Source organism: Erinaceus europaeus, chromosome 9 (assembly GCF_950295315.1).
Source record: "Erinaceus europaeus chromosome 9, mEriEur2.1, whole genome shotgun sequence".
Classification (NCBI taxonomy): Eukaryota; Metazoa; Chordata; class Mammalia; order Eulipotyphla; family Erinaceidae; genus Erinaceus; species Erinaceus europaeus.
The window spans coordinates 57088246-57101947 of NC_080170.1; the positions used below are offsets into that span (position 1 = coordinate 57088246).

Below are 13702 nucleotides of genomic sequence, written 5' to 3' on the forward strand. Positions count from 1 at the left end.
AAACAATGAACCCACCTTCTCTGACCCATCTTGGACAGAGCTAGAAGGAATTATGTTAAGTGAACTAAGTCAGAAAGATAAAGATGAGTATGGGATGATCCCACTCATCAACAGAAGCTGACTAAGAAGATCTGAAAGGGAAACTAAAAGCAGGACCTGATCAAATTGTAAGTAGGGCACCAAAGTAAAACCCCAGTGGTGAGGGGTAGACATGCAGCTTCCTGGGCCAGTGGGGGGTGGGAGTGGGCGGGAGGGATGGGTCACAGTCCTTTGGTGGTGAGAATGGTGTTTATGTACACTCCTAGCAAAATATAGACATATAAATCAGTAGTTAATTAATATGAGAGGGGGGAAATCAATTGTATGTCTCAAAGTTTCTCAAAACACAAACTGAATCTTTTTAATATATAGGCTATGTATTTGATATGTGGACTCTCTCAAAAGCCTAGACCAAGTAGATTAGAAGCATCCAATAGCACAGCTATATACAAGATACTGGATACTGTACAGCAAACCATAACAAAGGGACTTTTCAAAGTTAACCCAATTAACAAATAATGTGATGATAATATTAACTACCGATTGTCTTTTTGAACCCTAAGACAGCAGGAACCTCACATCTTCACTATAGAGCCCCTACTTCCCCCAGTCCTGGAACCCTTGGATAGGGCCCACTTTCCCGTATGTGTCTCCCAATCCAAACCAAATAATATTGCATCCGCCGATCACAACCTAACCAAAGCAACGATTGCCACCTCAACATGCTTCACCTCAGACTGTATCCAGAGACTTCACATGTGGAATGACAACCCTTCAACTTCATTACTCGGGTGAGACCTTTCCTTTTATAGTACACTCTAATTTCATCTCAGGTGGTTCACTTTCTAACAAAGTCCCATAACCTAGTTATACACCAGTTTCTGTGAGAGAGAGCTTATGTTCACACGTATCCATAAACTACTGCAAAATATATACCTGAAAGCAGAAGTACACTAGAGTTTGCAGTGAGTACCTCCCTAACACTTCCTCTCCACTATTCCAAGCTTTGGGTCCATGATTGCTCAACAATTTGTTTGGAATATCGCAGGAAGTGGCAAAGCCTGAGGGGACAGCTTGGCAGATGTGACTGCATCTGTATAATTTCCCAGCAATAGTATACATAGAAAAACCTAAAGAATTTATCAGAAAGCTACTGGAAATCATTAGGCAATATAGCAAGGTGTCAGGCTACAAAATTAATGTACAAAAATGGGTGGCATTCCTCTATGCAAACACTAAAACTGAAGAAGAAGACATCCAGAAATCACTCCCATTCACTATCACAGCAAAATCAATAAAATATCTAAGAATAAACCTGAACAAAAAGTGAATGACTTGTATACTGAAAACTGTGAGTTGTTATTCAAATAAATATGAAATTATAGGGACTGGTGGTGGTGGCGTTGAGTGCAGATTTGACAATGTGCAAGGACCCAGGTTGGAGCCCCCAGCCCCCACCTGCAGGGGGAAAGCTTTGAGAGTGGTGAAGCAGGGTTACAGGTGTCTCTCTATATCTCCTCTGTCACCCCCTTCCCTCTAGATTTCTGGCTGTCTCTATTCAATAAGTAAAATAAAGAGAATAATTTTTTAAAAAAGAAATAGAAAGTGATAAAAAGAAATGGAATGATACCCCATGCTCATGGATCAGAAGAATTAGGATCATCAAAATGAATATTCTACTCAGAGCCATATACAAATTTAATTCGATACCCATCAAAGTCCCACCAATTTTCCTTAAGAGACTAGAACAAAAACTACAATCATTTACATGGAACCAGAAAACAACTGGAATCACCAAAACAGTCTTGATGAAAAGAAACATAAATGGAGGCATCACACTCCCAGATCTCAAACTATATTATAAGGCCATCATAATCAAAACAGCCTGGTACTGGAATGAAAATAGATACACAGACCAGTTGAACAGAATTGAAAACCCTGAAATAACCCCCCGGACTATTAAGTGGAGCGAGGAGGATCTCTCCAATAAATGGTGCTGGGAAAACTGGGTTGAAACATGCAGAAGAGTGAAACTGAACCATTTTATCTCACCAGAAACAAAAGTCAGCTCCAAATGGACCAAGGACCTGGATGTTAGACCAGATCAATGCTTAGAGGAAAATATTGGCAGAACATTTTCCATCTAAATACCAAGTATATCAACAATGATCCAAACCCAAGTGCAAGGAAGACTAAAACAAAAGTAAACCAATAGGAGTACATCAAATTGAAAGGTTTCTGCAAAGCAAAAGAAACCATCACCCAAACTCCTCACAAAATGGGAGCACATATTTACATGCCATACATCAGTCAAGAGGCTAATAACCAAAATATATAAAGAGCCCACTGCTGGTTTTTGTTCATCAATTTTCTAGCCTGATACCTTGCTATATTGCCTAATGATTTCCAAAAGCTTTCTGCTTTTGTCCCAAATATTTTGATAGTTAATGTCTTCATTTTCATTTGCTTCTAGGAACATTTGAATTTCTTCCTCGATTTCCTCTTTGACACAGTTTTTGCTTAGCACCATGTTGTTGAGTTCTGTATTTTGGTACTTTTACTAATTTTGTTTGTTGTTAAGTGTTAGCTTAATTCCACTGTGATCTGAGAAGGTGCTTGGGATGATTTCAATGCTCTTGAATTCTTTCTTTTATATTTATTTATTATTTATTTTCCCTTTTGTTGCCCTTGTTTTTTTTTACTCTTGTAGTTGTTATTGCTGTTGTTGTCATCATTGTTGGACAGAGAGAAATGGAGAGAGGAGGGGAAGACAGAGAGGGGGAGAGCAAGATAGACACCTACAGACCTGCTTCACTGCTTGTGAAGCAACTCCCCTGCAGGTGGGGAGCCGGGGGCTCGAACCCGGATACTTACACCAGTCCTTGTGCTTCGCACCATGTATGCTTAACCCACTGCGCTACTGCCCAACTCCCACTCTTGAATTCTTTAGGTTTTTCTATGTATCCTACCATATCATCTGCAAATAGTGAGTTTGACTTCTTCTCTTCTAATCTGTATTCTTTCGATTCCTTTCTTGCCTTATTGCTATGGCGAGGACATCCAATACTATGTTGAAGAGTAATGCTGAGAGTGGACTGCCCTGTCTAGTTCCAGACCTTAGGGGGAATGCTTTTAGCTTCTCCCCATTGAGTATAATGTTGACTGTAGGTTTGCTGTCCACTATCTTAAGGAATTTTCCATCTAGTCCCATTTTTTATAGTGTTTTGATCCTGAATGGATGTTAGATTTTGTCAAAGGCTTTCCTTGCATTTATTGGATCATGTGGTATGTGGTTGTGCTTTCATTGATGTGGTGAATCACATTGATGGACTTCTGTATATTGAAGCAGCCTCTCTTTGGGAGATCCCACTTGGTTGTGACAAACAATCTTCTTAATATATTGCTGTGTCTTCAGTCTTTTAGAAGAGCTTTAAAAGTAGAGGTTTTAACGTTCCTGAAGGTTATTTAGAATTCATTTGTAAAGCCATCTGGTATTTGGCTTTTACTATTAGGAAGGTTCATAATAACTGTTTTGATTTATTTTGTGATTGATCCACTTAGGTTTTTTAGTTCTTCCTGGTTCAGTTTTGAAGGGTATATGTTTCTAGGAATTCCTCCACTTCTTCCAGGTTCTCTAGCTTGGTGGTATATATTTGTTCATAGAAGCTTCACATGATATTTTGGATTTATCTGGTGTCTGTTGTGATTATCTCCCCTATCGTTTAAATTCTATTTATTTGAGTCTTCTCCCTCCCTTTAAATAATTTTTTTGGTATTCATTTATTTTCCCTTTTGTTGCCCTTGTTTTTTATTGTTGTTGTAATTGTTATTGTTGTTATTGATATCATCGTTATTAGATAGGACAGAGAGAAATGGAGAGAGGAGTGGAAGACAGAGAGGAGGAGACCTGCTTCACCACTTGTGAAGCTACTCCCCTGCAGGTGGGGAGCTGGGGGCTCAAACTGGGATCTTTATGCCAGTCCTTGCACTTTGCACCACTTGCCTTTAACCTGTTGTGCTACCACCTGACTCCCTCCCCCCCCCCCCGCTTTTTTTAAGTGAGTCTGGCTAAGGATTTGTTAATTTTGTTTACTTTTTCGAAGAACCAAATTTAGCTTCATTGATAATTTGTATGGTTCTCTTATTTTTAATGTTATTTATTTCTGCCCAAATTTTAGTTATTTCAGTCCTTCTGGTTGCTTTAGGGTTCTTTCTTTCCTATTCTCCTAATTCTTTTTTTTCTTTTACTTTAATTTTTATTTATAAAAAGGCAACACTGACAATAACCATAGGCTGAGAGGGGTACGTTCTTCTAATTCTTTAATGTGTGCATTAAGGTTGTTTACTTGAGCTTTTTCTTGTTACCTAATGTGTGATTGTATGACTGTGAGTTTCCCTCTAAGTACTGCTTTAGCTATGTTCCAAATATTTTGATAGTTCATGTCTTCATTTTCATTTGCTTCTAGCAACATTTGAATTTCTTCCTTGAGTTCCTCTTTGACCCAGTTGTTGCTTGGCATTGTGTTGTTGAGTTTCCATATTTTGGTACTTTTACTAATTTTGTTTGTTGTTAAGTGTTAGCTTAATTCCACTGTGGTCTGAGAAGATGCTTGGGACGATTTAAATGCTCTTGAATTCATTGATACTGGGTAAACAATTTTTTTAAAAAGAATTTTCTTTGTTTTGTTTACTTTATTTCTAACATCAGCATCATGTGATTAGTATGATTTTGAAGTATGAGTGTCAGTGAAAAGCTTTTAGGTTCTATAGAAAATGAGGTTGGTAAATTACATCTCAGCAGCATTAAAGTTAAGTATGCAGGGCTGGTCACCAGGTTAATTGCATGTGGTATGAAGCACAAGGAATAATATATTGAATCTTGTTAAAGCCCAGGGCTCCCCACCTACAGGGGGTCACTTCACAAGTGGTGAAGCAGGTAGCAGGTATCTGTCTTTCTCTTCTCCTCTCTGTCTTCCCCTCCTCTCAATTTCTCTCTGTAACAACAACAACAACAACATAATGGAGAAAATGGCAGTGGATTCATAGTGCATAGTTCCTACCATTGCTATCCTACATTGAGGGCAAGGTCCTGTAGAGGCCCATAATAGGGTTTATGATATTGTTCCTGATGCAAGTGACCAGTGATGGTGGAGAGAGGGATCTGTTAGGGGTCTAGGCCCATCATAACTATATGGGAATCTTAGGATTCCCTGACTAGAGCCCCAGATGATGGGGTGGCCTGGTAGTGACCAAAAGGGCCATCATTAAAGTGTACATTAATTTTGTAGCCTGGCACCTTACTGTATTGCCTAATAATCTCTAGAAGCTTTCTGCTGGATTCTTTAGGTTTTTCTATGTATACTATCATATCATCTGCAAATAGTGAGAGTTTAACTTCCGTTACAATCTGTATTCCTTTGACTCCTTTCTTTTGATTGATTTCTATGGTGAGAACTTCCAATACTATGTTGAAGAGTAATGGTGATAGTAGACAGCCCTGTCTGGTCCTTGATCTGAGGGGGAATGCTTTCAGATTCTGCCCATTGAGTATGATGTTGGCTGTATGTTGCTATATATGGACTCCACTGTCTTAAGGGATTTTCTGTCTAGTCCCATTTTTGTAGTGTTTTGATTATGAACTTACTATTTTAGCAGTTACAGAAACCAGACCTTCCACCTTCTGTTCCCCATAAGAATCTTTGGTCCATACTTCCAGAGGGATAAAGAATAGGGAAAATTCCAGTGGAGTGGAGGGTATATGGAACTCTGGTGTTGGGAATTGTACTCCTATTATACCACAGTCTTGTCAATCATTATTAAATCACTAATAAATTTTTTTTAAAAAGGGAAAAAAGAAAAGTGGATTTTTAATTTATCTTTGCCTATAATTTCCTTGCTTCAACAGGTCCCTTAGCTAACAAGATATAATTTTGATGTCTTGGAAAGTTAATGAATATTTTCCTGGTTTCCTTATCTAAAATGATCATAATCAAAAGACCTTGTTCATTTTGCTGGTATTGTTTGGAAATATTTTAATACTAAAGTTTCTAAGTATATGACATAAATTTTACTTTTACTTCTCAGAAAATAGTAATGGGCATAGTATCCCATGAAACAGACAAATTTCAAAATTAAAAAAAAGGTTTAATAAGGAGAAGTATTCTTAGTAAGCATCCATTTTTTTAAAAACACAATCACTAAAACATGTCAGATGATGATTCATGCAGGACTGAGCCCCCCAGAAATAACTTTGGTGGCAATATAACCACCACCACAGCTTTAAAAGGATGTATGTTCGGAGGGAGTTTTTAAATGGATCATGATTTACAAACACACATGGCCACTAAAGAAAAATTCTTTTTTCCTACTTGGTCACCAAAACATTGACCTTGGACTGTTAAGGACAAAATGGATGACACTGAACATGATTATAATAAGTGAAATAAGTAAAGAGGTGAGAAACAACTACTAGATAGTTTCAGTGATGTGGAATACAGATAATTACAGCAAATGAACTTGCAGAAAGTAGTAACATACTCTCATAGACTCTGAAAACTATGATAGTTATCCAAGGGAACTTAAGTTTGAGGGCACAGAAACTTTGGAAGTAAGTATACTGGGTTGTAAACATATTGGAGTGAAATTTCTTTTGAAATCTTAAATTATAAACCAATTGTTAAATCATTTTTAAAAAGATGCATAACAAAGGTATGTATATCTTCACACTGTGCACATTAACACAAAGAAGCTGCTTTGTTGATACAATTTTGTTTAATTCTACACCTAGAAAAATATTATGTTATTTATTTTGTAATATTATATGTATGTATATATTTATTTTTATTTGTGGTTAAAAGTGGTTTATAAGATTAAAAGGTGTAGTTCCACACCAAACCCACCACCAAAGTTCTCTTTTCCCACCCTCCCACCTCCCAGAGATAACCACCACAGTTCTCACAAAGATAGTGAGAACTTCTATCTTTTGTTTGTTTTTGTTTTTGCAAGTTTATATGTATCAGTTCTCTAGACACCATATGTGAGTGAAGCCATCCAGTACTTGTTTTTTATTTCTTTACTTATTTTGCTAAGCATAATCACTTCCAGTTCCATCTATTTTGTCCCAAAAGACACGATATCATCTTTTATGATTGCAGGGTAGTATTTCATGAAGAGTATATAGCCCATAACTTCTTTAGCCATTCATCTGTCAATGGGTATTTAGGCTACTTCCACATTTTGGCTATTGTAAATAATGCAGGTATGAACATGGGGTGCATATGTCCTTTCAAGTTAATGGGGTTTTTGTTTGTTTGTTTGTTTTTGTTTTTTGATAAATGCCTAAGTGTGGTATGGCTAGATTATACAGCAATTCCATTTTTTATGTTTAACGACTGCCTATACTGTCTTCCAAAAAGGCTTCACCAGGTTGCATTCCCACAAGCAGTGTTGCAGCCGTCTTTTTTTCTCCACAACTTCACCAGCTTGTCATTTCCTGTTTTGTTGATGTAGGTCATTCACACAGGTGAGACATGGACTATCCCTGTAGTTTTAATGTGTATTTCTCTAGTGAAAAGTGAAGCAAAGCATTTCTTCATATGCCTGTTAGCCATGCATATCCTTTTTTTTTTTTTTTTTTAGAAAATTATCTGTTTAGTTCTATGGTTCACTTATTTATTAGGTTATTTTTTCTTTTCTCTTGTCAAACTGTACTAGATGTCAGCCATATGCTAATTACATTCATGTTCCAACATGTAAATCCCAAAATGTTTCTAGCTGCACTAAGCACAGCTTCTTAAGTCCTGGCAATATCTCCCCTTTTTATGCACTGACCACATGTGGATTCACCACCTAAGTCTGAAGAAATCCCAATTTTAATTGTGTGTTTTCAGGTGATTTTTTTTTTTAAACTGCTTTAACTAGTTGATCAGGGGAGCAATGTGAGGTGGCTCCTACTCCATGGCCATGCCTCCAGAAGTTCCTATATTGTTTTTCTTTGAAAATAGCAAACACAAATGAAGACATGCAGGCTGAACTCCTAAATCCAAAAATCTACTCAGCATTTTTAGTTGTGTGCTGTTAGGTCTCACTCAGAGTCAGAGAGGAGAATGTGCAGGTGTAGCTGGAGGTGTAGCTGCAGTATCATCTCCCTCCTGGGCTCACCCTAATACTCCAGAGATGTGCAGATTCAAATGTGGGAGGACATGAAGGAAATCTCCTGGCTGACCTGTTCTTCTAATAACACTGTGGACATTGATGATATTTGTTGGGAAGGGTTTTGGCAATGACAATATGGTGCAACTCTCCTGAAGAGAAAACGGAGAGTAATTGTGGTGAGGTCAGAACTTATTAACAGTTCCAGATCTGAGGTAACATCTGGACTTTCAGGGCCATTAGCATAAACTAGCAGCACACATCACCCAAACACTCCAACTATTGTCCCATTGGTCAAAATAGAAAATGAGGTCCATTAGAATTTGTACCTTGCTTTACAAAGGTTTTATTACCCCATATAATTAAAATTTACAGCTCATTGTTCTGTAAATGTAATCATTGGTGGGACACTTTCTCCTTTGTCATATTACCAAGAATTTACAATATGTCTAAAGTATAGTTAATTAATAAGCACTTTGATCCTACAAGGAATTGATGCTTTTTATTCTATTGTGATCTCTGAAATGGGGTAAAAGTATTTTTCTCACACACACACACACTTTTAATTTCAATTTTCTCATATTTTATATTATCCATGGAAAACTATCAATTTTTCTAGATATGTGTGCACCTATGTTCATAGCAGCACAATTCATAGTAGCAAAAACCTGGATGCAACCCAGGTGCCCAACAACAGATGAGTGGCTGAGAAAGCTGTGATATATATACACAGTAGAATACTACACAGCTATGAAGAACAATGAACCCACCTTCTCTGACCCATCTTGGATGGAGCTAGAAGGAATTATGTTAAGTGAGCTAAGTCAGAAATATAAAGATGAGTATGGGATGATCCCACTCATCAACAGAAGTTGAGAAAGAAGAACAGAAAGGGGAACTAAAAGCAGGATTTGACTAAATCTAGAGTAGAGCACCAAAGTAAAAACCCTGTGGTGAGGGGGACAGTCAGCTTCCTGTGGTGGCAGGGGTGGCGGGGTGGATGGGATGGGACATAGTCTTTTGGTGGTGGGGATGGTGTTTATGTACACTCCTATTCAATTGTAGTCATATAAATCACTATTTAATTAATATGAGAGGGGAAAATTGATTGTATGTCTCGAACTTTTTATAGTACAGACTGAGTCTTTTTAATACATAGGCTGAGTCTTTGATATGTTGACTTTCTCAAAAGCCTAGACCAGGGAGAACAGAAGCAACTGGTGGCACAGCTATATATAAGATGTTGGGTATTGTACAGCAAATCCTAACAAAGGGACTTTTCAAAGTTAACCCAATTACCAAACAATGTGATTATAACAATAACTATCTATTGTCTTTTTGAACCCTAAGACAGCAGGAACCTCACATTTCCACTATAGAGCCTATATTTTCCCCAGTCCTGGAACCTTAGGGTGGGGTGCACTTTCCCACATGCGTCTCTCTATTTATATCAAATAATATTGCATCCTCCAATCACAACCCAATCAACACAAGGAGTGACACCTCAGCATGCTTCACTTCAGACTGTGTCCAGAGTCTTCAGGTGTGGAATGACAACCCTTCAGCTTCATTACTTGGATGAGACCTTTCCTTTCATAGTATTCTCTAATTCCATTCCAGGTGGTTCACTTCCTAACAAAGTCCCAAAACCTAGATATATTCCAGTCCCCTGAGATAGAGCATATGTTCACACATATCCAGAAACTAGGGCAAAATATATACCTGAAAGCAAAAGTACACAACAGTCTTCAGTGAGTACCCCCCCAACACTTGATCTGTACTCTTCCAGCCTTTAGGTCCATAATTGTTCAACAGTTTGTTTGGCTTTGTATGTTAACTCTCTTTTCAGCCCCCAGGTTCCAGATGCCAGCATGATGCCAACCAGACTTCCTTGGACAGGCGACCCCACCAATGTGAGCTCCACTTTCCCAGAGACCCACCCTACTAGGGAAAGAGGGAGACAGACTGGGAGTATGGACTGACCAGTCAATGCCCATGTTCAGCAGGGAAGCAATTACAGAAGCCACACCTTCCACCTTCTGCAACCCACAATGACCTTGGGTTCATACTCCCCGAGGGATAAAGAATAGGAAAGCTATCAGGGGGAGGGGATGGGATATAGAGATCTGGTGGTGAGTATTGTGTGGAGTTGTACCCCTCCTATCCTATGGTTTTGTTAATGTCTCCTTTTAAAAATTAATTAATTAATTAATTAAAAAATAAATCCATTGTTCCCAATATTTCTATCTTTGAGGTCACTTTATGTATAAAGCACCATTTTAAACCTGCCTTGTTGTTCTTGCTGTTAATGAACTCAGCTCTGTTCCACATATTACCCTTGTCTCAGCTTTTTATGTAGAGCCTTTCAGTAGACCTGATTAATTAGCTCGTCAGTTCACTTTCCAAACTGGTCACATAACTTGTAGATGGTGGCACTGATGAAACTGATTATATGAATAAGTTACCTTATGTTCTGCTAATCTGTGAACATAATACTAGAGAGTTATAGCATTAGAAAAGTAAGATTTATTGTTGGAGTCTGACATTTTAGCCACTTCTCATGATTTTGCCCATCTTTATTGTGACCTGACCCAGGAAATAATCTTAATATGTGACAGAGATGTGTGGTAGCAGGGACATGAAGGAGGAGAGCAGAAGCTGCACACAAAGGCTGTGTCTGCACTGGGCAGCTTGGAGCTCCTAAAGCAAGAATTTAATATCATTTGGGGAGTGATAATCATCAAGATGTAGGACATTGTCTGCTTTGCTCTCCTGCAGAGGAGCAGCTAACAACTCTTTGTTAATATGACACCACTGAGACCCTACAGTGTGGGTGTGAGGGTGAAGCACTACCTGCACCTGTGAGACCAGCACTGACTGTGCTAGGCAGGGCACCCCAAAGACCCAAGCTTTTGTGTGGCAGAGAATGGGACAAATGTTTGTGTGGAGGCAGTGGTCTGATGAGAGGGACACAGAGATGGCAGGGCTGTTAGTCCAACCATAGACCCTGAAGAGGGAGAGTAAGGACAGCATGGAAGCCCACATATTCAGGTCAGGTGACTTCCAAAGCAAAATATCTAATGTATTTAAAAAGTAGTAGGATCCTAGGAAGATTATTTTTTAAAGGGCCCATTCTAGAATTTATTATACCTTTTCATCACACCAGGACCTATACTGGTAAATGAAGTACAATGGAATTAATGTATGTTCAAGTCTCTGATTTGATACCTCAAAGAAGAGATGTATTAGAGGAACCATACTTTGAACCAGCCCTTTCCTTCTACAACCAAAATCTTTTCCCTGGTTCTCTTCCCTTCTTTAACTTATACTGTGGCATCTTGACCACAAGACCCTGATGCAAATAGCAAGAAAAACCGAAGCTGCACCACCTCCTTCTGGGATAGAAACATATAATGGGGGCCAGGCAGTACTACACTATCCACATGGAAGTTACTATCTTCTCCTTTGATAAGTTTGCTAGACTAGGTCTTTGCTCTTGTGGCAGGTTGGAAATAGATTGACAAATGCCTATATCTTCTGACAGATGTTATGTTTTTTAAAGAAAGGTATCAATTACTTATTTTTTTTACAGAGATTTTGCTTCTTAGAAATAAATAGCTTAAAACAATTCATATTCCAAAGTCACACTTGGGGGTGACATATTTTTTCCATGCTGATACTTTTGACTCAGATGTGCAGTTAATTGTTAATTGAAAACAAAGGACAAAATTTAAAATAACTGACTAATCAAAGCGGCTTTCTATTTGGAACTCTGATATGTTGAAGAAACTAATAGATATGTCAGTTATAGATATATGCTGGTATAGATCATCTAGACAGTTTGGGGATTATATATGTTGTGCAGTTCACTCATTACAACATATAATGTAGGAACTGGTACAGTCTTTTGCAGATTAGAATGAGATACACAAACAAGAAGCAAGCATCTTGATTCAACACTTCCATGGTCATCCATGGCTCCTGATGGGATAAAAACAGATTGTCTCACCCACTCACCTTTATCTTTTTCCAATCTCTCTGTTACAAAGCAGCAACCTTTTCAGTGCCCCCTTAACCTCTTTGTTTCTCAGGGTGTAAATCAAGGGGTTCAGCAGTGGGGTGACAATACTATAGAAGAGAGTGAGGAACTTGCTTTGGTCCTGGGAAGAGCTGTTTCCTGGTTGCATGTACATGTAGATGATGTTCCCATAGAAGAGAGAGACCACTGTGAGATGGGAGCCACAGGTGTTGAAGACCTTTTGTAAGCCTGATCCTGAGCGGATCTGTAACACAGCTCTCACAATGCAGATATAGGAGATCAGGATAAACATCAGGGGCATCAGCACAATAATTACAGTGAGAATAGAGACAAGACCCTCTACTATAGTGGTGTCCACACAGGCTATCCGGATGAGAGCAGGTATCTCACACAGGAAGTGGTTCACTTTGTGGTGCCCACAGCGAGGCAAGTGTAGGATGATAGCAGGCATGACCAAGGAGTTGGCAACCCCACAGATCCAGGACACTGACACCAAACTCATACAGAGTCTTGGGTTCATGATCACCATGTAGTGCAGGGGTTTACACACTGCAACAAACCTGTCATACGCCATGATAGCCAAGAGCAGGCATTCAACAGTTCCAAGTCCCAGGAACATGCAGAGCTGGATGGCACAGCCTGTGTAGCTGATGGTCTTGTCTGGCCCATGCAGATTATAGAGCAGCTGAGGGATGGAGCTGGTGGTGAAGCAGAGGTCCAGGAAGGACAGGTGTGTGAGGAAGAAGTACATGGGAGTATGGAGGTGAGAGTCCAGCCTGGACACCAGGATGATGGTGGTGTTGCCCACCAGGGTCAGGAGATAGGCCACCAGGATGACCACAAAGAGGATCTTCTCCAGTTGGGGGTGGTCAGAAAACCCCAAAAGGATGAAATGTCCTTGGGTGCTCTCGTTGGTTCCATCCATCCCTACTGCATCTAAGGAGGAAATTGAAACTGATCACAGTAATACATGATGTAAGGAGAACACTTGCTGTGGATCAGGCTTAATTCTTTGCATTTTATATATATTTGCTTATTTATCATGATAGTGTGATGTGGAATAGCATTTTTATTATAGTTTCCAAAAAAAGATAGTGAGGAAGACATATATTTAAAAAATCATCATTTATGGAGATCATAGGTGATTTTGAACTCAGGAAGTGGGTCCTGAATCCTCAACCTTTTCTGCTGTTATGGCTTCTAATTCTAGGAACAGAAAAGATAAAACTTAATGTTATTGACCATGACTCTTCTTGAGACACAAGTCCTTAAGCTTCTGCTAAACCTCCAAGAATCAAAATGGAGTCCTTGACCTATCTCCCTTTTTTCCTCCCTTCCTCCCTTGCTTCCTCCCTTCCTTTCTTCCTTCCTTCCTTTCTTTTTTCCCTTTCTCTTCCTTCCTTCCTTCCTCTTTATTTCTTTATTTCTTTCTTTCTCCCTCTTTCTTTCTCTCTTTCTTTCTTAGTTACTTTC

At 38.9% G+C, this 13702-nt stretch overlaps 1 protein-coding gene across 1 annotated transcript; it reads right to left on the reverse strand.

Moving 5' to 3' along the window:
* Positions 1-12209: 12209 nt before the first annotated feature.
* On the reverse strand, positions 12210-13154 carry LOC103123129 (olfactory receptor 2W3-like). The gene has a single exon (XM_007533759.1). The coding sequence runs from the start codon at positions 13152-13154 to the stop codon at positions 12210-12212; it is 945 nt and encodes a 314-aa protein (XP_007533821.1).
* Between the last annotated feature and the right edge of the window lie 548 nt (positions 13155-13702).

Bases quoted from the DNA above. Each gene is read 5' to 3' on its own strand.
- LOC103123129 (XM_007533759.1), bottom strand. From the start codon at position 13,154: ATGGATGGAACCAACGAGAGCACCCAAGGACATTTCATCCTTTTGGGG.